This window comes from Taudactylus pleione, unplaced genomic scaffold (genome assembly GCF_031769625.1).
Source record: "Taudactylus pleione unplaced genomic scaffold, aTauple2 ptg000116l, whole genome shotgun sequence".
Classification (NCBI taxonomy): domain Eukaryota; kingdom Metazoa; phylum Chordata; class Amphibia; order Anura; family Myobatrachidae; genus Taudactylus; species Taudactylus pleione.
In genome coordinates, this window is record NW_028284518.1 from 17882900 (window position 1) to 17907960 (window position 25061).

General features: G+C 43.1%; 1 protein-coding gene across 2 annotated transcripts in view; it reads right to left on the reverse strand.

Moving 5' to 3' along the window:
- Positions 1-6815: 6815 nt before the first annotated feature.
- RIPK1 (receptor interacting serine/threonine kinase 1) overlaps positions 6816-25061 on the reverse strand; it is a 103512-nt gene continuing 85266 nt past the window's right edge. For both annotated transcript variants that reach the window (XM_088471718.1, XM_088471717.1), the window contains exons 12-13: positions 21239-21382; positions 6816-9632 (exon numbers count right to left, since the gene is read on the reverse strand). In XM_088471718.1, the coding sequence (XP_088327844.1) occupies positions 9352-9632; positions 21239-21382 (425 nt within the window). In that variant the 3' untranslated portion in view covers positions 6816-9351. The remainder of the gene's footprint in view (positions 9633-21238; positions 21383-25061) is intronic.

Consider the following 25061-nt stretch of genomic DNA (forward strand, 5'->3'; position numbering starts at 1 on the left):
TGCGCTGACGGGTGGGGCCCTTATGACATGATAGTTTGGCCCCGTCTCCTAAAGTGGTCAGCTGTGTCTCCTCTCCGGCCTTCTCCCAGAGAGGCGAAACCAAAAAGAGCCAAGCATGATGCAAAGCAATCTAATAATATTAATTATGCATTTTAAGAGCAAAGTGTAAAAGTTTAATTTATTGAAAAGGGATAGTACTAAAGACTACACTGTGTATCCTACTGCTATAGCGTCCGCTGCCCCAGCTGGTTAAGCCTAATGCTGGATATTTGATTATAGGGGGGATCCCACTCCATTTTTACCATCTATTTTCAAATTCTAGTCTAACCTCAGAGGTCCGGGGCTGGTTAATGATTTGGTGGGCACCCCATGCAATTTAAAAGATACATTTTTTTAAAGCTTTTTACACAAACGAAACCTACACAAATCCTAGTGATCTGTGCAGTGCTTAGCATAAACTCGCCTGCCAGAGTCAGGTTTATTATTTGGGCGGGTTTGATGTAGGCTCTACAGCAGGTTATAAAACCGCCACATAGTAAATCAGGGATTTTCACTCTTCGAACTAAAAAAAACAGATACTGAGCCGATGTTCATTGTGTAATAAACAGGCCCGCCAAGAGCCGCGTCGGGCCCTGGGAAAAAAGGGAGTGTGCCCTAATCGCAGGAGGCATGGCCACGCCCCCTTATGTTAAAAAATAACAGGCGAGGGGGGCGCAGTGAGCCCCTGCAGCCCGGTGCATAACCAGTGGGGGGCGCGATCAGCTTGATCGCTCCCCCCCACAGGCATAGGAAACTGCTATGGCTGCTTCTTAGCAGCCGCAAGCAGTCTCCAGTGCAGCCCAGCACACAGCAGCGTGTGCTGGGCTGCTGTGATATAAGGGGGGGAGCGGTGCCAGGCCCCTCCAGCAAGCCCGGGCAATTAGTACCCCCCCCCCCCTTCTTGGCGCCCCTGGTTCTAAAGTCTGCATTTTCAGTCTATTCCCGTCGGATTTGGCTTTAGTAAATCAGCGGATTCCAAACCCGCTGAGAATACGTGGAAAAATAACTAATCCGACTATTCGTAAATCTACCCACTGGTCTAAACCAGCAGAGGCTGCCTGGGAAGACCTAAGAATGTCTCTGTGTACAGCCATGTCCAAAAGTTTTGAGAATGACACAAGTATTGGTTTTCACAAAGTTTGCTGCTTCAGTGTTTTTAGACCTTTTTGACAGCTGTTACTATGGTATACTGAAGTAAAATTACAAGCATTTTGTAAGTGTCAAAGGCTTTTATTGACCATTACATTAAATTTATGTAAAGAGTCAATATTTGCAGTGTTATTCTTTTTCAAGAAATTCGCCCTGGCATGCCATCAATCAGCTTCTGGGCCACATACTGACTGATGGCCGCCCATTCTTGCCTACTCAATGCTTGGAGTTTGTCAGAATTTGTGGGTTTTTGTTTGTCTACATGCCACTTGAGGATTGACCACAAGTTCTCAATGGGATTAAGGTCTGGGGAGGTTCCTGGCCATGGACCCAAAATTTCGATGTTTTGTTCCCCAAGCCACTTAGGTATCACTTTTGCCTTATGGCAATGTGCTCCATCATGCTGGAAAAGGCATTGTTAGTCACCAAACTGTTCTTGAATGGTTGGAAGAAGTTGATCTTGGAGGATGTTTTGGTATCATTCTTTATTCATGGCTGTGTTCTTAGGCAAAATTGTGAGTGAGCCCACGCCCTTGGCTGAGAAGCATGAATGGTCTCAGGATGCTTTACTGTTGGCATGACACAGGACTGATGGTAGCGCTCACCTTTCCTTCTCTGGACAAGCGTTTTTCCAGATGCCCCAAACAATCTGAAAGGGGATTCATCTCAGAGTCCTCAGCAGTCCAATCCCTGTACCTTTTGCAGAATATCAGTTTGTCCCTGATTTTTTTCCTGGAGAGAAGTGGCTTCTTTGCTGCCCTTCTTGACACCAGGCCATCCTTCAAAAGTCTTTGCCTCACTGTGCGTGAAGATGCACTCACACCTGCCTGCTGCCATTTCAGAGCAAGCTCTGCACTGGTGGTGCCCGATCAGCTGAATCAACTTTAGGCATTTGCTGGATGTTCTTGGGTTCCCTGAAGCTTTCTTCACAACTATTGAACCTCTCTCCTTGAAGTTCTTGATCCGATAAATGGTTGATTTAGCTGCAATCTTAGTAGCGAAGCCCTTTTTGTGCAAAGCAATGATGACTGCACGTGTTTCCTTGCAGGTAACCATGGTTAACAGAGGAAGAACAATGATTTCAAGCTCCCCCTCCTTTTAAAGCTTCCAGTCTGTTAGTCTAACTCAATCAGCATGACAGAGTGATCTCCAGCCGTGTCCTAGTCAACACTCTCACCTGTGTTAACGAGAGAATCACTGACATGATGTCAGCTGGTCCTTTTGTGGCAGAGCTGAAATGCAGTGGCAATGTTGTTTTTTGGGATTAAGTTAATTGTCATGGCAAAGAGGGACTTTGCAATTTATCTGATCACTCTTCATGACATTCTGGAGTATATGCAAATTGCCATCATAAAAACTGAAGCAGCAGACTTCGTGAAAACCAATACTTGTGTCATTCTCAAAACTTTTGGCCATGGCTGTACATTGCCAGTGCTACAGGTGCCAGACTTTAATGAAAGCTTTTCCTTCAGACTGATGCCTTTTGAAGTAGGTCTGGGTGCTGTACTATATCAACAGGTAGAGGGGGTGGAAAAACCCATCTTGTACCTCAGTCGCAACCTTGTAACTAGGGAAAAAAATGATGCGACTGTAGAGCAAGAAGGCCATGCTATCAAGTGAGCTGTTGAAGCCCTCTGGTATTATCTCTTGGGGAGAAAGTTTACTCTGGTAATGGACCACGCATCATTGAAGTGGATGCATACAAACAAGAAAGTCAATGCCAGAGTGACCCAGTGGTTCTTTGCATTGCAGCTGTTCCACTTTGTTGTGGAACAATGGCCAAGGGGGCTGCATAAAAATGAGGATGCTCTTTCTTGGAAATATGCGCTCCCGGTGAATTCTGTGTCACCTGAATTGGCAACGCTAAGGAGAAGCTGCCCTACTTCTTAAATGAAAAATAAAACAAAATGTCATAGTTCATGGCTTTTTAAAAAAAATTCTTACAACAAATCATGAGCCTGATTCAGAATTGTAAACACTGAGCTGATATTTTAAGAGTTGAGAGATTATCGGTAATCTGCGCATACGTCAAGGTACATTACTGACTTTTTACATGGTGCGATTGACAGTCAAGGAGCGTTTGGGGGAGGTAATAGGTAGTGTCAGTAAAGAACGCAGACTTGTCGTGCCCATTTCTGGGGGGGGGGGGGTGTCGCATCCTGCGTCTGCGATCCTGTATGCAAGCAAAATGGCTCTGGTGTCTTAGTTCCCACGGCTATTCTGAGTAGCCATGCAGTTACTGAGAACTGTGATAATCCAATGATCTGTGATCAATGCTGTGTCTTTGTACTCAGATGCTCGGACTTGTAAAGCCACAATTGGGCACCTCAATACATTCCTCGGCGACTGCGTTTCGCATAGCAGCTGTGTACAAAGACGCACACGCGGCAGCATTAGCATACAACTCTGAATCGGGCCCAATGAATATAATAAAATTGGGCAGAGGGAGGGCGGAAATTACTGTTGTGCCTTTGGGCTCCCTGACCCCTAAATTTGCCCCTGGACAGGGGTGTGTGTCAAAGAGCAGTGTGCCATGATATTTTACTGGGGAGACTTCTAAGCTTTCAGGGAGTATGCAAGCTCATGCTGCAGGCAGAGTTAAACATTTACACTTTCTTGCACACAGGCCAGGTACACACAGGTGGAGGACATGGGCGTTATTGCTTTCTTGGAGTAGGCGTGACGTAACAGGGCTTTATGCCGCCTTGTGCTGATCCGCCTCCTACAAGCGTGACGTCACGCCTAGGGTGCAGAGCAGTCTACTCCGGGGCAGACTGCTCCGCACTCTAGTAGACCATTAGAACGCTCCAGGGCAGCTCCACAGGCTGCAAGGTGCCTGCCCAAAGCGTCCCTTGAATGCTCCGGGCGGCTCTGCAGTAGTGCTAGTGACTGCAGGGTGCTGTTTCAGGCACTCTGCTAGCCACATGCAGATGCCGTGGGGCACCATTGGTGCCACCCACAGAACACTCTGTTCAGCGGCACTGCTCACACACCCCTAGTGACAACCCTGAATGGTTTGTGTGTTGTGGGCGGGGCGACTGATGCTGAACTAGTTGGCCGGTCGCTATATGAGTGATCATTGTTTAGTTAGTAAAAGGGCCGTGGGATGCTTTTGAATTTGCTGGAAGTGAACTTGCTGTAGCCGCTGATGTCTTTGCCAACCTGAAAACCTTTTATAAAGTACAGCAAAGTGGTAGGGCAAATCCATGTGAGCATTGTCTGACAGCAGCGTCTTTCACACTACCTAATATATAATAAAAATTATATTTTTTAAATAAAATTTAGCAAATCACACAAGAAAACTAAAAGCTGTCAACTTGCATTACTTTATTTAAGTGTTGCAATGTCCTGAACCCCAAAGAACAGACAAATAAAAGGTAGTTTTACAATATCTTCAAACTAGGATGGCAAATAGTCTCATGTAAAATGAAAACTATTTTGTCCATGAAGGCCAGTTTCTAAAGCTGGGCATACACGGCCAGATAAAATGCCTGTCAAACCGACAGACATTTTATCTGGCAGCCTGCCAAACGCAGATGTCTGCGGCATACACAGATTCCTCTCACAGTGTATTAGCCCAACATCCGCGCTCCGCCGCTGGGGGAGGAGACATTTCCCTGTTCCTTCCATGGGAAGGAACACAGGAAATATCTGTCTGTCGGCCGCGGCTGGGCATACACTGCCCGATGCAGCAGACATTATACTCATAAACATCGCATCAGACGGGCATGCTGGACAATCCGGCATGCCCAACCGAGCAATATTTAACCCTCAGTCCCCCGTGCACACACTCCAATTATCGGGGTGATCCGCGGATATCGGGCGGATCACCCCGATAATTGTAGCGTGTATGGCCATCTTAACTTGTAAGCAAATAACCTGCAGCACACTTATTTTTTTAAGTAAAAATATACTTTATTCAGCAGTTGTTTTAATTAATTTAATTCATAATTTCAATTTAGGCACCACAAAATGGACGATTTCCTGATTGCTGTTCCTGATACAGTGAAAATTAAACACCTAAATTCATATAATAACAAATTCATGGGTGCATTAATAGTTGTTCATTTGATCACAGAATACTTCCAAACTAAAGGCCCCCATACATCAGCAATTGATTGCAGCAATCGTGCAATTTGCAATTGATTGTGTATAAAAATCTTTCCCTTTTTCAATCGATTGCAGATTGCAAAATTGCCACAATCGATTGAAAAAGGGAAAGATTTTCATACACAATTGATTGCAAATTGCACGATTGCTGCAATCAATTGCTGATGTATGGGGGCCTTGAGTCATGTGATCGTGCTCAGAGACTCAGGTCTTTCATATAAATTGATTGGCAATCACAAAAAGGTGCTTCTTGCCTTTGGCAACACAATGTCCAGTATAGTATACTTGAAGGACTCTGGAACAGCAATTAGAATCACAGGAAATAAACAGGAATACCATGTTCTCTAGGATTATATAAAATGACTGACTTTAAATACAGTATACATGTTCATAAAATAAATCAAGATTATTTAAAAAAAAAAAAAAACCTTGCAGTACAAAGAAATGCCAGCAGTATGTTGTAAACACATTCTTAACAGACCTTTACGAAGGGCTGCTAAATTTATATTTGTCTGGTGGCTGCTCCTTTTTGCATCTGCCAAGTTTGGGGTGCCACTGGGCTGTCCGATCAGCAGTGATTGGCTGCATGGCAGCCACTGGGGGGAATAAAAGCAGCGGGGCTGGGAGGTCCATCTGAGATTGGCAGCTGCTGAAAGTTTATCTTCCAGCGGCCACCTAGTGGGCATTCCTGACTGGTCGCATCAGATGCAACCATGTTAGGGAAAGCCCAGCCTGGGATGGGCGCATCTGATGTCACCACACTAGACAAGAGGTTAGGTAAGGGAAACAAAATGGATTTTCATTATAGCTTATCCTGCTTTTGGTTACCATCTTTTTTATTTATTTATTTTTGTACTGTATTTATTGGAAGTTATTATTGGCACTGCGATGGCTTCCCATTAAATGTTAACTTGTTATAATAAATAGACTCATTTTCTAAAAGCAGATAAACTTAGATTGATAAATAATACATTTATTCATAATTTGGCGGCACAGGTATAACAATGAATTTCCTGGTTACAAGTGGATATTCTGATTTTAAGCAGGCTGTAATAAATTGTTATACTTTAAAAAGCTAAAAATTGCCGGATGCGTTTCTACATTACCCAGATTTTAGTAAACTTTTACTTCATTCCTGTTATTTGTTTGTAACTACTACACGCAGATCAAGTAATCCAAAGAAGTTGACATACTGCACACAGTTTAGTTCAGCCTCAGCTCTGGACAATAAGCAGACTAAAGCTGGCCACACACTAAACCAACTTACATCCAACCAGCCAACTTGTTGATTGGTTGGAATGAAAATCTGGTAAGGTATGGGAGTAAATGATGATCAGCAATTTGCTCCTAAATGCCAGAAAACAGAGGAAAATGGTCGTTTAGACAAGTTTGTTAAATGTTTGATCTAAACAATTTGTTCAAACAACAGTTTTTGTCCATTTTCCGGCGTTTGGGAGCAAATTGCTGATTGTCATTTGCTTTCATACCTTACTAGATTTTCATTCCAACCAACCAACTAGTTGGCTGGTTGGACAGATAATCTTTAGATGTGTGGCCAGCTTAAGAAATGTGCACCAGTCTTTTTTTCTCCACATCATCCAGCCGTGCCCAGGTCACTGGCCACTAAACAGGAACATTTTGCTAGTATATAGATCTCCTAAATATGCACTTGCGCTATTGCCTAAATACTCTGTTTCAATACTGATGTACAACTACAGCACAGCATTGTATAATATATTGTGCACAAGTAGGCTGGGAACTGGTATTATTCAATGCAATGGAATCACAATGTGTAGAGAATAAGAGTGATAACAAAGAGGTGGTACATTTTGTGTGGGCACTGCCTGGCATAACATGTAATATTTTGGGCAATTTCACGATTGTAAGACATTGTTAGTATGCTGTGTAATGCATGAGAAGTTAATTTAAAGTAAAGAATATCATATAAACCTACGTACGCTACTGTACAACTAGTAACACTGCATTATTTTGAATAGTTTGAAGATCTTCCATTACAGCATTGATAACTGTTAACTGATACTTTTGGCCCTAGTTCCTAACTTTAGTATACTACATTTGAGATCAAGGGCCGGATTCAATTAGCCGTGAAAAGCAAAAATGCTTATCGTGCTATACTATTAGCCGCGGGTTTTCGCACGTGCGAATTTTGTGCAGCTAAAAGCGGGGAATAGTTTTTACCATCTCAGAACTTGTGAAAAAATATGCAAAACCCCTATTTTCGGCTAAAAAATATGTGGACTTGGTTCAGAACGCCTCTGACACCCCCCCCCCCATATAACTAGGCAAAAAATTTCCCCCTAATAATAACATGTAATTATTTGGATCAAAATGTAAAAGGTGTTGGAAAATGGGTTTAAAGTAGTGTAATAAATAATTTGGAGGGCCGTATGGATGGGACAAGTGTTTTGGAGATTGCAGGTGGCTGTAGCAGGTGTATTTTTTTTACCTTTTTAAATAGTACCCTAAAGTGATATAAAAATATAGCTGCACCCATTTTTATGTACCTCTAATTTAACTGCAGCATTTATTTTGCCCCCCCCCCCCAAAATAGCTTTCTATCATTTTTCCACTGTTAAAGAGAAATGCATATAACAGCCACTTGACACAATTTAAAAACCCCAAACCATTTGATTTTGCCCAATAATACACTAAAACTTAACGTTTTCGCGTCTAACTGAATTGCCCCCTAAATTAGCTACCACAACTGTTACAATAAACATATGGTTCATTTGTTTCATAAAGCAAATACTTTCAAATTGTTAATATTAAAATGCATTATACTGTTGTCATTAATGTGTGCATACCATATTTAGTGAAATTATGTATTTATAATATTCCTTTAATACAAAATCCGAAAAATATAATATTCTGGAGAGGAAGACCCCATTCATTTAGTAACAAAAAGTGCTAAAATACTGTACAATGTACTATTCTTTCTGCTTACTGTTAATTATTATGCCAATGAATGTTTTCCAATTCCTACCATATATTTTTTAACTTGTCCCTATTATCCAAGTGGTTGGTGAAGTTAAAAATACAACCAGAATGCTATGCCTGGTTCATTGACATAACTCAAAACTAGAACCTAAATATACTTTAAAAATACAATTTTATTAAATTGACATCTTAAGAAGTGGAGGAAAGGTCCAATTATCTTTCCTGAAGGCCAATCTTGCAGTGCTTTTAAATCCCTTTGTGTGTACATGAAAATCTATATCACCTGCCACTTAAAATACAGCATGCACATTTTAAATTATTAGTATACAAGTAGGTCACTGATCAAAATGTATATTTTCCAAGTACATAGAATTCCTATGTAATACAAACAGAGCATTCTCTATATCGTGGGTAGGCAACAATATTTCTCTTTGGGTGCCAAAAGTTTCATATTACATGTCAAATAAATTTCCCGAGTACCACCACCATTAATATATACAAAAGTAATAGATGTATACTGAAAATGTTAGTGGTTTGGTTGTCCGTCCTTATTTGAAGTGAGTTTGCTCAGATTATGATGATAAAGACATGCTTCAGACTATTAAGCTGTTATTTGACTGTGAGCAGGACTGACTCTGGCAGGGCTCACTCACCAGAAGACCAGGCTTCACTGCATATGCAGGCGGCATGCTTCAATTCTCCGGTTTGGAGGGGGCCTAGCACGATGAAACTGTCTCCTCTGTAAGGGAAGGAGGTAGTGCAGGGCAGTGAGCGTAGTGCTGGCATTGACCTTTCTGGTGCTACTGCACTAGATACAATGCTGCACTAGATGTTGCTTGGTAAGTATTCAGCTCAAGAAAATAATTAATGTAATTGTTAGAATAAGACGGCACAATGATGTAAACAGATGTGTTGTTTCCTGACTAATAGTTTGTAAACAATCACCGACAAGTATCTTTATAATTGTTCACCCTGACTGTTTTTCACAGGAAGCCAACACTTGTGATAATGTGGCACATCTGGCTCTGGACACCCCAAGTGAATTTTCTTGAATGATTTTCATACAATATCTGCTTTTCTTTATTTTTGCCTGTTTTAATTCAATTGTATAAGTTTGTTGAGAAGGTCAGTTTCTCCCAGAGAATAGAGAGCGTTGGCTACCTTGCCAACTGTGGAATTCTTGGATCCTTCTTTCATTTGCCACTTGTGCAACATTTGGTAAACCTTTTCCTTCAGTCCATCCCGTTCATAGTCATGATCAATTTCATCTATTTCTGGTTGACGAAAACCAACACAGCGAGCAAACTCTTTCCATTTCCGGGATAAATTCAATCTCAGAAGCTGCAGCTGGTTCTCATTTATTAATGAATTATTCCCTGAAATTTTGAAACATAAAGAACAAAATTAGTACTTCAGAAAAACCACATAACACACTTCATGTATGTGACACAATCTTAGCCGCTAAAACGCTTTCTCCCAGGATGAACACAGACAACTGCTCCAAACCCATTTTGTCTGTGAGGGGCGGCGGTAAACAGCAGAACTTCTAGCCCACTGCTGCTACCTCAACACATGCCAAGAATCACCAGACATCACCATCAAGGCCCACAACTACCAGGTCTTGCAACTTCAGGAGGCAAGGAACAGCCACAAGCTACAGTCTAAGGTCCTTGAGGCAGACACCAGATAACTCCAAATGTGTGTCTTGTCTTCATGTATTGCATATCTTGCACATTGTAACCTATGTAGTGTGCCCAAGATGGCTGTCTTATCTGTCCGTTTCGCAGGATGAACAATCCATGATACAAGTGATATCGTGAGTAACCTGTAGCTCGCCCATCTATTCCATATTTCCCTCATTTGTATCACATATCCATGTATTGTCCACCTTCCCCATCATCACCTTTGTAATGCGCACAAAATGGATGCCTCATCTGGTACGCTCATGGGTAGGATGAAAGTGTGTGGATTCTGTAAGGATCTTGAATTATATATGTGGCTTTAGGATTCTGTAACTCTCCCATTACGTGTTGTCTCTTTCAGGCATCACCTGCTCTGCCCAGTGTAACCTATGCTGTGTGCCCATAACTGCTGCCTTGTCTGGTGCATAATTGGTAGGATGAACAATACTGACTCAAAATGGCTGCTACCCCTCATGGTTGCTGTAATTTCAGCAAATGTAAACCACTGTATTATGTTCATGATTTCTGTATTTTCTGCAAATGCAAGCCTCTGTATTAAGTTAATGGTTTCTGTATTTTCTGGAAATGTAAACTTTTGTATTATATTCATTGTTTTTGTATTCTCTGCAAATGTAAAGCATCTTGAGACCTATTGGAGAAAAATGTTATATAAAATAAATTATTATTTATCGTCAATGATATTCAACCCTAAGGGGATGATACCAGAAACTGTAGAATGGTCCACTATAGCTGCTTGATCCAAAATGAATTGCAAGAAATCAGATGCATTACAAATATCAGCCAGACCAGGATTGCTTTAGACTTTCACTTCACTCAGTACATTCCGGCCACAAAGTCTATATAACTAACAGCGAAAATCCGGTAAAACTTTTACCACAGTCCGCAAATGTAGTAAGCACCGGAATGCTTCGTCCCGATGGGTAACGGCACCTCAGGTGGCGTTACCCAATAGAAGCCTATGGGCTTCTTATAGGGACGCTCCAGGCTGGGAGGGATTCATCACCCCCCACAGCCTTCTGCGGATGCCAGAGTGACTTCTGGGTGGTACACTGATTCCACTGTTTGGAATTCTTCAGCTCTGGTTCCACAGCTGAAGAATTCCAAACTTCAGGTGGCATTAATGTAGGCACAAAAACTGGGCAGCAGGAGCTTATGGAATGGGTTTCCATGGCCAAACAGCTGCATGCAAGCCTAACATAACCAAGTCCAATGCCAAGCGTCAGATGGAGTGGTGTAAAGCACACAGACACTGGACTGTGGAGCAGTGGAAACGTGTTCTGTGGAGTGACTAATCACGCTTCTCTGTATGGCACTCAGATGGGCGAGTGGGTTTGGTGGAAGCTGGGAAAACGTTACCTGCCTGACTGCATCGTGCCAACTGTGAAGATTAGTGGAGTAGGGATAATGGTATTGGGCTATTTTTCAGTGTTTGGGCTAGGCCCCTTATCTCCAGGGAAGGGCAATCTTAATGCTTTAGCATACCAAGACATTTTGGACAATGCTATGCTTCCAACTTTGTGGCAGTTTGGGGAAGGCCATTTTCTATTCCAACATGACTGTGCCTCAGTGCACAAAGCAAGGATTATAAAGACATGGTTTGATGTGGAAGAACTTGACTGGACCGAAAACAGTGCCCTGACCTCAACCGCTCTACAGAATGAATGGGCACAAATTCCCACAGAAACACTCCAAAATCTTGTGGAAAGCCTTCCAAGAAGAGTGGAAGCTGTTATAGCTGCAAAAGGGGGACTAACTCCATATTAAAATACAGTATATGTATTTGAAGAAAATGTCAATACAGTCCCTGTTGGTGTAATGGTCAGACTTCTGAATACTTGTGTCCATATAGTGTATGTCCTTCAATTTTAAAACCTTAATGAAGACCTGCCGACTTATCTAACAATTGGTAAGTGCATATACACTTACTGATCGTTCCAACTATATATTCCAGCAGAGCTATTTAAATATGACCACCCATTGGTGACTTCATATTTAATTACTTCTGCTGCAGTCATATTGGGCTGTCGGCAGGTCAGTCATACAGAGAGCCAGATTAAACAATATATGCTAAATATATCGTCATCAGCTGTGCTGCAGGGCTGATCATTGTTCACAGACCTATCGGGTGTACACACACGCCGATGCACTACAGATAGATGCCCATTCCATTGAATGAGCGACATATCAGTGTGTAACCAGCTTAAGAAACAGGTTGTCAAAGCTGCTGATCCCCGATGACTTTTACATAGGAATAAATGCTAAACAAGCCTGGTTTAGTAACCCAGCTCTTAAATAAATCTACCCCCTTGTCTAACAACATATTCCAGTTTCTATTTTTAAGATAAAACCTCACAATGTCACATAAAATAAACAAAAAAAAAATATTTTGAGTTTCAGTGATCTGAAACAGAAATACCAAAGAGAAGAATATTTCAGTGAAGGACTGGTTATTATAATAAGAAAATTTTTCAATATTCTGAATACTTTTTCAAGGCACTGTATATAAATGCACACACGTACCTACAGTAGCACTGTGATGAGTCAGAATGCTGCGGTACACAGAAATGGGATGACAAATGCATGCAGGAGGACAGTTGGTGTGAAGTAATTGACTGGAGAGGGAGAGCCCGGCTGGCTCCCCTACATATGCAGACTCTCCAACATGACCCCTTCCATCCGGTACAAAAAACTCTGCTCCTGGATTTCTCTCTTAATTGATGATTGCAGCCACCTGTGGTGATACACCTGCCTCATCTATTAACAAGCTCAAGACAGGTGTCTGCAATCATTAATTAGACGGGAAGCCCAGGAGCAGAGCATTTTGTGGAAGGGGACATGTTGGAGGGTAGGCATATGATGAGCGGAAAGGGAGAGCAGTTCCTGAGGTAATAGCCTGAGTGAGGGGACAGGCGCAGATGTCACAGATATATGTGACGGAGAGGGCTGGTACCATCCAGGAGGAGAATACGAGGAACATGCTAAAATGGCTGCCAGAGTGTGAGCAGAAGTCTGAGGTACTGTAATAGTGGAACATAGAGGAGGCACCTGCAGTGTGAGGCATGCAGCCACATCTGAGGGAGACACTGCCAATAAAAACCTGCTACCAGTCACACTTATATTATTACTGCCCTGATCTACATCAAATTTTACTTCAGCAAAGGTATCTGTACTACATATCACTGGGCAGCCCACAAGCTTATTAACAGGAACTTTTATATTAAATATTATTGAAATCCAGGCTTGGAATAGTATTCGAAACAGTAGGATCAGCCTCACATAACTCCAGCCTCCTAGAGACAGAAAACCAGCCTACCAGTGCTGACAGGGACACAGCACTATAGAGAGGTAGCCCAATAGCACCATTACAGTGACCAAAGTTCTGCCAGAAAATAGAGATATCACCATAGACAATGACTGTTCCATACACTGTATAAGCACCAGTAAAACTCCCATTTCATAAGAGATCAAATAACAGCTACTCTAAAATCCTGACTATTTGGCAGAAATCCAGATAAGATTTATTTATAAAGTATTGGCTAAAGTAACCACCACCCAATAAACCCAGCCTGCATTATCTATACCTACTAAGGTCTGACAGTAAGCTATCCACTTACTTCTGCTGTGTAATCTGTATACAACATCCAAACTATAAACATATGTGTCATCTGCATCTGAGGAGCAACCACTAGCCCTGGAAGTATCAATTCAGAAAGTGATATCAAATTATTTAACAATATTAAGTTTCATATATATATGTACATATATATATTTACAAAGAAGCAGTATAAAAAGGGCAACTATTTAAAAGTGTACAAGACAGCAGTGTACCATTAACATCATAGAACAGGATCATCCTTTAATGTAATATCTGCAGTGGACGTCAGGAGCCATCTAAAGTATGTGCACCACTGTAAACATACCCCATTACAATTGTTATAATGTTATGTGACTGTTGTCTGTTATTAGTTATGCTCATAGAGGAAAGGTGAAGGATACTGTTCCCAGGTAATACGTGTGAGACAGGCCTTAGTGTATTAACACTGGTGAAGATCACCAGAAAAGGGGGAGCGAAGGTTAGGTGTTGGGTGTTGATTACTAAATTGGGACATCATTCACACATTAAGTTAATGGGCTAATTTAAGTCCCAGTAGTTTAAATAAGGTAAAAGTAACTATCCGAAGGTTACAGAAATACTAGCATAGTATATTTAACACAGGGTTCCAGTTGTGATCTGGAAGATATCCAGATATAAACCTTCTTGGTTATTAAGGAAATAAATTGTTAATCTAGTAAGTAGTTTGTGAATTAAATACTGAAGTTTAACACCCTACACGGCCAACAATTTTATACCACTCCTACGTGGTTCCGCCTTCAGCATCCAGTTTCCCACCAGGTGCCGGGTTATTTTTGGAGACAGGATCCGAATCCCACAGCCCCCTCTGCCAGCGGCCCCTCCTCCGATTAGGCCACCCACCCCCGCATGCTTGAGCCACGCGTAGGCAAGGGCTTCCCCGTCCGCAGTGGACCGACCTCAAGCCCCCGCAGCGGCTTCTGTTGTTGACGAGATCGGGTCTAACACTGTTGTTCCCAGTTCACAGGGTCCATCGACTTCGGCCGTTCTTGCTCGAGATGCTGCGACTACAGAGGATGCCCAGGCGTCGTCAACTCCGAACGTGGTGGGCGCACCGCACAACGCAAGTCAGGAGGCAGTTTCCGCCGTGGAGCCAGCTACCCCGTCGACTTCTGGAGCAGGTGAGACAACACTGCACCACAGCACCATTGATTTGTCACACTGGGAGGATTCGTCCGACTCATCCAGTTCAGTAGAGAAACCGCGTAAGCTAATGCGCTATTTTGTTCAGCAATTGAAAGGGAAGCGTAAAAGCCCGAGTAGAGCACGTAGTTCAGCTGGAAGCTCGGTTCCGGATGCGATGGGCGATGCAGTGCACTGCTCTAACACTGCTATTTTAAGAGGCGTTGGGTCGAAAGTGAGGGAGCGTATTAGGTAAGGCAAATACGTAGACATGTTTTCTATTACACATGACGCCAAAAAAGCTTTGGATACAGCTAAAACTGGGGGGGCAGCAGCCGAGGAGGCGCGTCGCAGCTACGCGGATTGGCTTTGCGGGATGTATATTTTTGCGGCTTGCTACACTGAGACTAGGCCTGCCGAGCTTTTGAACATCCTTAAGTACTTACACCTCGTTCATAGCATGCAGTTGTCCGCTAGACATAATGTTTGGCGGCAATATGACGAGGCTTTCCATAAGAAGCAGGATGGCCAAAAAATTCTTAGTTTTGGTTATAAGGACGTGGAGGTTTGGCTTGAGGTCACTCAGCAAAACAAACCCACCACTGAGGCACCAGTTGGCCGTAAACAGCCCTTTGTTGCCCGTCCAGATTTCAACACGGCAGGAAAGGGAAAGTGCTTCGCCATTAATAACTGGCAGTGTAGCAGAGGAGCCAGCTGCCGTTTTAAGCATGCCTGTCTGTCGTGTGGAGGTAATCATACAGTTAAAGAGTGCAAGCGGGCAGGCAGCTGGGCAAGGCGAGCAGCGGAATGCTAAATAGAGCTGTTTCACCAGTGCAATTAGATGTGCTTGAACGATGGTTGGGCCGCTATCTGCTCAGGGCAGAGGCGGCCTTTTTGTTGCAGGGTTTTCGGGAGGGTTTTCGTTTGCCAATAGTTAGGCCAGTTGCGGTGTTAGCAAAAAGGAACCTTAAATCGGCTAGGGATTACCCTGATATTGTGAGGGCCAAAGTGATGGCGGAGGTGGATTTGGGCCGCATGGCCGGCCCTTTCCCGTCTCCTCCCTTAGCGGATTTGTGCATATCTCCTTTGGGCGTTATCCCCAAGAAGGAGGTAGGTAAATTTCGGTTGATCCAGCACCTGTCCTATCCGGATGGGGGGTCAGTTAACGATGCTCTGGATCCGAAGGATTGCAGCGTCGCTTACCAATCTTTTGAGGACGCCCTCCGGATGGTGCAGGAGTTTGGTAGGGGAGCGCTATTGGCCAAAATAGACAGAGTTGGCTTTCAGGTTACTTCCATTGCACCCCGAGTCTTTTCGGTTCATGGGTTTTAAGTTCGAAGGTTCATATTTCGTTTATAAATGTTTGCCAATGGGTTGTTCCATTTCCTGTTCCTTTTTTGAATGTTTTAGCTCTTGCAATGGTGCAGTCGAGCGGGTTCGGGAAAAACGGGGATAGCACATTATTTAGATGATTTTTTATTAGTGGGTCCAGCGGATAGCGAGATCTGCAGCAAGCTGCTTTTGTCAGTGCAGGCTCTTTTTCGCGTTATGGGCGTGCCCATTGCGGTGAAGAAGACAGAAGGGCCTACCACAGTTTTATCCTATTTGGGTATCGAGGTCGATACCATGATGGGTTTATGTCGTTTGCCCCAAAATAAAGTCGCTAAGAAGCGGGAGTATTTAGGGCTCTGCCTCTCTGCAAAGAAAATTTAATTGAGGCAGTTGCAGTCGTTACTCGGCCTACTTAATTTCTCTTGCCGGGTGATCCCTATGGGTAGGATCTTCTGCCATAGGTCCACGGCGGGCGTTAAAAAGGCGCACCATTTAATTTGTTTGACTAGGGAGCTTAAGGAGGACGTGAGTTTGTGGTGCGCCTTTTTGCGGGATTTCAACGGTGTGAGGATTTGGTTACCCGAATCGGTGGCCAACTCTGAACTCCAGCTTTATACGGATGCGTCCGGTGCTTGCGGTTTCGGGGCCTTTTTCGAGGGGCAATGGTGCGAGGAAGCATGGCCGAAAAGCTGACATGACGCCGGTTTTACAACCAAAATGCTCCTTTTGGAGCTTTTCCCAATTGTGGTGGCAGTAGAGATTTGGGCTGCGCAGCTTAGTAATCGTAGCATAAGTTTCTGGTGCGATAACTTGGGAGTAGTTCAGGCCATAAACAATCAGAGGTCAGTCTGTCCTCAGGCTCTCAGTTTACTTAGGCATCTGATACTTTTATGTCTAAAGGGGAACATTGATTTCAGGGCTAGGCACGTCCCGGGTGTTGAGAACGAGATAGCGGATGCTTTATCTCGTTTTCAATGGCCTAGGTTTAGGTCATTGGCGCCCGCAGCCAGCGTTCATGGGTTACCTTGTCCCGCTCATGTCTGGCAGATCATCGGGCCGGCATCGATGGACTTGCGTTGAGAGCTTTGGCACCGAGCACCTTAAAGTCCTATACGGCTGCGTGGTATTCGTGGCTGGCTTTCTTAGCTGAAGTAGATCGCGGTAAGACTATCGAGGATAACATGTTGCAATTCGTTTGGATGTGGCATGAGCGGGGACGGTCTAAGGCCGCAATGTCCGGTGCCTCAGCTGGCATTTCGTATTTTTCGCGCTTGCGTGGCTTGGTAGACCCAACCAAATCGTTTCTTCTTGCCAAAGCTTTAAAAGGTTGGGCTAGAGAGCAGGCGGGACCAGGTGACTCTCGGAGGCCGGTTGACACTGGTTTATTGAAGAATCTCCTGGTGGCGGTGACAGGAGTAGCCCTAGGCCAATATGAAGCCGTTTTGTTTAAATTAGCTTTTGTTCCCGGCCCTCGTTGTTGGTTACTTTATTTCGGATTTATACACTAATGCTCCTTTAATAATTTTCCCCTTACAGGTTGTGGTAGGGTGTTCGATAGGGTGTGGATTGTGGGGCATTCATATGTGTTTTGGGCTTGCAGGCACCCCCTTGCTCGTGATAGCCCCGGTAATGTGCATTGGATTGGGGTGCGAGGCTTTAGATGGAGTGGTCTGTTGTCTCTTCTTTGGGAGTCAGAGAAGAAATGGGGTGCCCCGGATTGCTTGATCATCCATCTAGGCGGCAATGATTTGGGCACGTGTAAGGGTGTTGAGATCATCCTGGCCATGAAAAGGGATTTTCAAACAATAACTGAGCGTTGGCCGCAGGTGCAGTTAGTGTGGTCGGAAGTTATCTCTCGTAGGTTCTGGGAGCAAGGTGGCGCGGCTTTGGATAGGGCGAGGAGAAAACTGAATGCCGCAGTGTCTCGTCATGTAGCAGGTCTGGGAGGGCGTGTCATCAAACACCCCCGTATCCGTTTTGAAGAGGTTGACTTCTATAGAGCGGATGGAGTGCATTTGGCAGGAGAAGGTTTGGCTTTGTTTGTTTCGGCTCTTTTGTCGGGCATTCGTGGCAGTTAGTGGTCCTATTAGCTGGTGGCGGTACGTTGTCAGTGGACCCCGTTTTTGGCGGAAAGCAGTGCTCCTCGGCGGCTCAATTTAGTGCAGCTGAACTTGGCTAGCATCCCCCCTTTGAGAGAGGCGAGTCGGTCGCTGCCTTAGGGGAGGACCAGGTCTCCATCTTATGGAGGGATCAGCACTGTGCTAGATTAAAGGGGGATGGTACTACTCAAGACAACTCACATTGGGTGGTGGATTCTCCACCTCCTTCTTAGTAATATACTCTCAGATGGGCTGTAGCCGAGTTAGCACTGCTTTTTTTGCCACCATGCTCGATCATACAATTCAATTCCTGATCTGATTTTAATAAATTTGGCTGCGACCTCTTTTTTGCAAATCTATATCGTTGTCAGTGTCTTTATTTTAGTTTATTAAGTTTAAGTTAAGTATGGTAGAATAATAAAACTATTTGGGACTTAATAAAACTTGCTGATTATACGGTTGTCATAAAGCAAAGTTATATTGTTAAGTTTACTACTACTTACCTTTGTGGGAATCCTTTACTCAGATCTTGTGATAGCGTTCCAGAAAAATAAAAGAAAACGTTTTGTGTAACATGTGTTGGTTATTATAGTGATTGTGTATTGTATTTAAATTGAATATAAGTGAATGCTTAATAGATCACTAATGGTAGCAAAGTGTTAATTCAAATTTCCCCAAGCAAGCCTTAGTTATTCCTCAAGAGAATTGTAGTTTGGGTGGAGGCACTAACTATTGCGTGATCCCATAATCCCACCAGGAAAGAAAGTCTAAGGGTGGCCTACATAAGCGCCATAAGTGTTGATTGTGCGACTAATATTGACAACCGCCGGCAGAGTTGCACTGTCCACAAGCACAGAAAGTGGGCGTCTCAGAACTAGCACAGTCCATCATACGCTAGTACAAAAGAGGATAGCTGAAACTAACATTTGCATATTACCGCAGCCGAGACTCAACAAACATTCACACCCCACATGCATTATGTCCATCTCTGAATCAGGCCCACTAACATGGAGGAGCCGCATTTAGCTGGCAGCTTCTTTTTCCTATCAGCACTACATGACATTATGTCGCTCATCCAGCTTTTTGGCTACCCCCCAAACGCCATCGGCAACTGCCTATGTTTGTTTTATGGTAACACCGACCCGGGCCCTGTCATATGACAAAGCTAATCTCTGAATACAGTGACATCTGTATAGCAGTGACAGAATCGTTATGAAATACCGCCGTCCCTCTGGCCGGCAGTTCGAATCCCGGGCGCGGCAGGCCAACAGAAGCAGAGATCCCGGCAGCGAAAGCCCGACAGCGCTGGAACTCCCGATTGTCCGCAGGTAAGTATATACTAACGTAACCCCCTAACCCTCCTTATGGGTGCCTAAACCTAATCCCTGATGTAAGTGCCTAACCCTACCCCCCCCCCCTTCCCCGCTGCCTAAACCTAAGTCCCCCGGGGGTGCCTAATCCTAACCCTCCCTCCCCCTAGCCTAACTCTAACCCTCACGAGGGGGTGCCTAACCCTAAGTCCCCCACGGGTGCCCTGAACCTAACCCTCCCCCCCCCCGCGGCTGTCCGCTCGTGGCGCCCGGCATCCCTTCGATCGGGATGCCGGGCGCCTGTCTCCCGGCGTCGGGAAAATGACAGGCGTCTAGATATAGACACCTGTTATTTAACCCACGCCGGGATAAAGCAATCGGGAAGCCGGCTGTCGGGATGAAGACAGCCATTTTCCCGATTGTATCCCGCGGTGACAACTGTAAACAAGCCAGCATAGCTGTTTTGTAACCCAGATCAATGAAAAAGATACAACTCTGTCCGATAATATAAAGATATAACTGAAAAGCAGAGGATAAAACTAGAAATGTAACACAATATATTTCATAAATCCCAGTCTCTAAAAACACAAATCACAAAAAGTTTAAAAATAAAAATGTGCAAAACAGTCAAATTTAAAACATTGGCTAATAACATATTTGTCTGGATCAAGTATAAAGAAAGACTAGTGGAACATGTCCCAATGATCAACCAAACCTGTGTATGCATATGCAGGTTGTGGGCAATCAGAGAACGCTGTATAATTTAATGTGCCAAAAGCAACAATGTGATGCTAACTGTTAGTATATGTTGAAAGTTTCCCTGTTTGCAAGAGATAGGTCTGTCCTAACGACAAACCTAAGATAAATGACCTGCAAATGAGTAGAAAGTATTAGTCCATTGTGCAAGTGTATCTAGTCCTGATTGGTTGGCTCAGTGCTGATTAACCCCTCTCCCAGCTGCCCTGCTCACATCACCCACTAGGATTGGTCAAGTATTCCAAGTTCATTTGAATTTATGGCATGGGCAGGAACAATGTAAGTCTATATAGAAACATTATTGTATCTCTATGTGTATACATCTACTAATTTTAAGTATTTGTCAGTAACAGCTTTTGCAACAGTTTTTAAGCAAAAACCATAATCAAGCTCTTACTCTATTCCTGAAATACACATATACCTGCTGTATTCTTGTAAACTACATATAAACAAACAAGCATTCCCTTGCTATCCTGTATTGGACCCAGCACCCCGAGAAAATGGTTTGCCTACTACCCTGCAGTCATGATCCAAAGTAAGCAGTCAGAAGGAAGCAGTCACAGTCACCAGCCAAAGAAGTCCTGCAGCAGCTACCTACACTACTCAGAAGGCAGCTGTTCCATATGCAGACGAAAGAGCCTGGTGGTGGCAACAACTATTCTCGCACAACTGGGAAAGTGGTGTGCAATTGGCTCTTTCAGTCAGTGGCTAAGTAGCACATGTATGAGTGATTAATAATTGCGGGTAAAAGGGATCTCAAGCCTAATCTGTAGAATCAATCTCTGTCAGGGTACCAGAGAAAGCCCGGCCTGTCACAAAAGTCTTTTTTTTTTGTCTGATTTTAAATTGACTTCTTGTTATTCAGTATGGGCACCCATTTACAGCTGTGCCACCTGCTGCATTTTCAGACAATATAGATAAACTGACGTATCCAAATCTTTTTTTAACATTATAAGCTACCCCCACCACCACAATAACATAACTATGTCCACAGATTGTTAAAGCAAAATCATAAACTTCAATACTTACCAAACATTTCGACATGTTTATACACGTTTGGATTTTGATTGACTTGGCGGTCATTGGTATGCATTTGTCTTTCAATCGTCATCACATTATTATCCCCAATCTGTATTGCTTTGCTGTTTGATATGGATAAATAGACAGGTTTTTCTAAAGAAATGCAAAAGCAAAGATCATGGTCAGTCATGGCTGCTAAATAAAGACATGGAAAATTTAGAAAGCAGTTGGCTAGGTGGTGGTAGTGGTGGTGGTGGTGGAGCTGACCAGGAAAACCTACTGAGATTTTTCTGAATTCATGACCCAGGAACCAGTTGTCCACTATATTATAAAAGGGATTTCAGGGAGCTACACTTCACACAGCCTTGAAGAAGAACTACAGCTCGAAACTCGTTGGCGGTGGAGTACACTGGGTGCTAGGGGAGCCTGTTCCGGGAGTCAGTGAAATTAGATGCTGAGTTGGAGGGGTTCCGGAGCCTTTAAATCCACCGGTACATCTATATGCATCAATTGAACTTACTTCTGGTAATAGCCTCCATTCTATACCCTTATGGAATGTGATTATATGTTGTACTAGTTGTTAAATAAAATTCTACTATAAACCTTATTACACGATGTTGGGGATATTTTCTCCTTTATACTTTTCATGTATTGAATAATCCGTGTGCAAAAGGACGTTTGACGTTTCTATGAACAAAAACTACAAAGTGAAGGGAAGTATCACTATGACTATGTTCAAACCTTACCTTAATTAAGTTATTGCAGATGTGAATGTAAGCACCATTTTTTGAACCATATTACGTATTATTAAGATTGTGTTTTTGGGTGAAACTTAGGTTTAAAATTGGGAGATAAATGATTCACCTAGTGAGCTCCAGATTGTGTTTTTCATCTATTGTTGATTGATTTCTGCTCATCTTTAGATTGGCAGTATTTTTCTTCATGAATCCCCACATCCTGCCACTAGGACATCTGGAGAATCTCAGGTCCTGATGGCAATTTGAGGAGACCTTGGAGCTATTCCTCACTCTACTATGCTTGATCATAGGAAAATCAATTCTTCATTGACTCCTTCCTACTCTACTGTCACAACCTTTTACGGAGCCCTTCAGCCCTACTACACCCATGTCTCAATACAGGGGAGGCCAAAACTTTGATCGCGATCAATAATGGACACTCAACCAGTAGATCATGGTGAATGTCCAGCAGCAGCTAATAAGAATCGGGCTGATTCTTATTGGCTAGCTGAACTGAAGACGCTGCTGGCTGAAGTTGTGGCTGGATGAAGTTGTGGCTTACTGTAACAGCAGATAGCTGAAGCTGTGGCTGTCTGTCGATAATAGCCAAAAAGAATTATGCTGATTTTTATTGGCTGAGGCTGTCATATGTAACACAAAACTAGCTAAAAGTAGGTAGAGTGTTAATCCACCAATTGGGTGTGCATTACTCCGTCTAATTAGCGTGAAGGTTTCATCAGAAGGTAGTTTCTTCAGAGGGAACTACTTTCTAAAGAAACAGTCAAGCTAATTAGACGGAAAACCGCATTAAGGTTGCTATACTGGGACTAGTTACATTCACCTTGACCCCCCCCCCCTAAAAAAAAAAAAATAATAAAAAAAAAATAACGTCATTGTGTCGCTGTGGACCATTATGTCCCGAGATTGGGATCACTATATATACACTACAGAGATGCAGCAGTGAGGAGTGCATGAGGCAACGTTACCGGGAACACTAGGAGCTGTCCTGAATGTCACATCCAGCTGAGGGAGATCTGTGAGTAGTTAGCAGTTTGGCTGGCTGCACACCTGTGATTGGTCATTAAATATCTCCTTTTTGAACCTGATTGCTCATTAAGTATCCCCTTTTTGAACCTTTGGGGCTGTTTTCGGGACTTGCTCAATCCGGAGAGAACAAAGGACCTATTAACCTTACGTATTAAGTCACTTCCAACCTGATTGAGTGGAGTCACTGCATTTACATAAACTTTGCGATTCAGACAGACAAGTCAGACCAGCATAATAATTTCCCCATAAGGTGTGTTCTAGGGGCAACAATCCTGAATCTGTATCTGGACACAAAAGCAATTTTTCTTTACCCACAAGGAACGACACCTGATTGTTTTATTCCTATAATTACATCTGCACTGATGATTAGAGGTGCTGAATCAATTCAATTGTTTGTTGGGGGATATGTATGGTGATAACTATATTCTGAGATAAATTGTAGTAATTTATTTGTATTGTTTTTATGTACAGTCAGGTGCATAAATATTGGGACATTGACAGAATTTTCATATTTTGGCCTCTATTCACCACCACAATGGCTTTGAAATGAAACAAACAAGATGTGCTTTAACTGCAGACTTTCAGATTTAATTTGAGGGTAATTACATCCAAATCAGGTGAACGTTGTAGGAATTACAACGGTTTCTATATGCGCCTCCCACTTTTTAAGAAAAAAAAGTCTCCAATAGGGAAGCGAAACATGTCAGTGGACACCTGCTTACTACCTTCCTTCATGTGGACTTTGCTAGCTAGTTTGCTTATTGCCATTTGAGTCTATGTGCCCAGCCAGACTGGGACTTTGCATTGACATGCGGTGCGTGTGTCCGACAACGGCTCATGGAACGGTCACTAAGTTGACCTCATTATTCATGTCGAAGCAGCTGCTGTACAGTTGAGCGTGGAGACAGATGTTTAAACTGGGCACTAATCTACTACTACCCGCAGGAACATTGCAGCTGTACAATACTAAGCTCGTGACTTGTAAGTGAACAAATTTATAATTTACCATCCTGGATTATCCTTTTAACAGGAACACCTTTATTCAAACCTGGTATATACCGTATAGTCGCCCACAAGAACACCACTATTCTGACGGTACTAATCAGGTGGCAGTATAAGTGGAGAAGGTTGTTTTATCCACCACATATAATCATTTGGTGTTATGCTGATCATTAGCAACAGTGTTTTCTATTGAGACATTGTAATTAAAGCCAGAAGATTTTTTGATATAAGTTATTCTGTCTCCGTATTTGGACCTATCAATGTAGATATTTTTATTTATAAGATTTTACAATTGCACGAGACCACAATATGCTGCCGACAGCATTATTTTATATAGTGTTATCTGGTAAGCAATTTTATCTAATGTGTTTTTATGTATTAATTCATTGTATTCTACATAGATATAAATATTTTGAAAACTTTTTTTGCCTTCTCAATCGTTATTTCTGACATGTCAAGTATATGAGTGTTGGAATTAAAGTTATTTGAGCATTATGAGCCCGATTCAATACAGATCGCTATTGCGATTTCCGCACGCAGGTCTGTGGCAAAAATATGCTAATGAATGCAAACGCAAAGTCATCGCACAGCCAGCATAGAGCCGACCACTACCGCTATCTCGCATACGTCATACCTTGCAGTCCTGCACATACATAGGGGAACATCAAGTAAAACATCGGCCCTTCACGTACAATTACAACAGGTCTGATTCAGAAATTGCTAACCTCGTTGCACGCAGTGAGTACTTAAGCTGTGTATATGCAGTCACAGTGGCTAATTGATGCACACCCATGAAATGGCGTTCAAACGGACTGGCATGCCTGCGTTTCTCTGACCACTACCCCGTCATCACCCCCAAATGCTGACATCCTGTCCCTCGGTCTGTGATGGCTTTGTATCTGCGTAGGTGATTGCAATGCTAACACATTGCAATGCATATGCAGCGCAGTACGCGCCATCGGCCGATCTTCGTATGCTGTTGTGATCCGAGATGAATTGGGCCCCATGAGTACAACATCAGCCATATATCATATATATATATATAT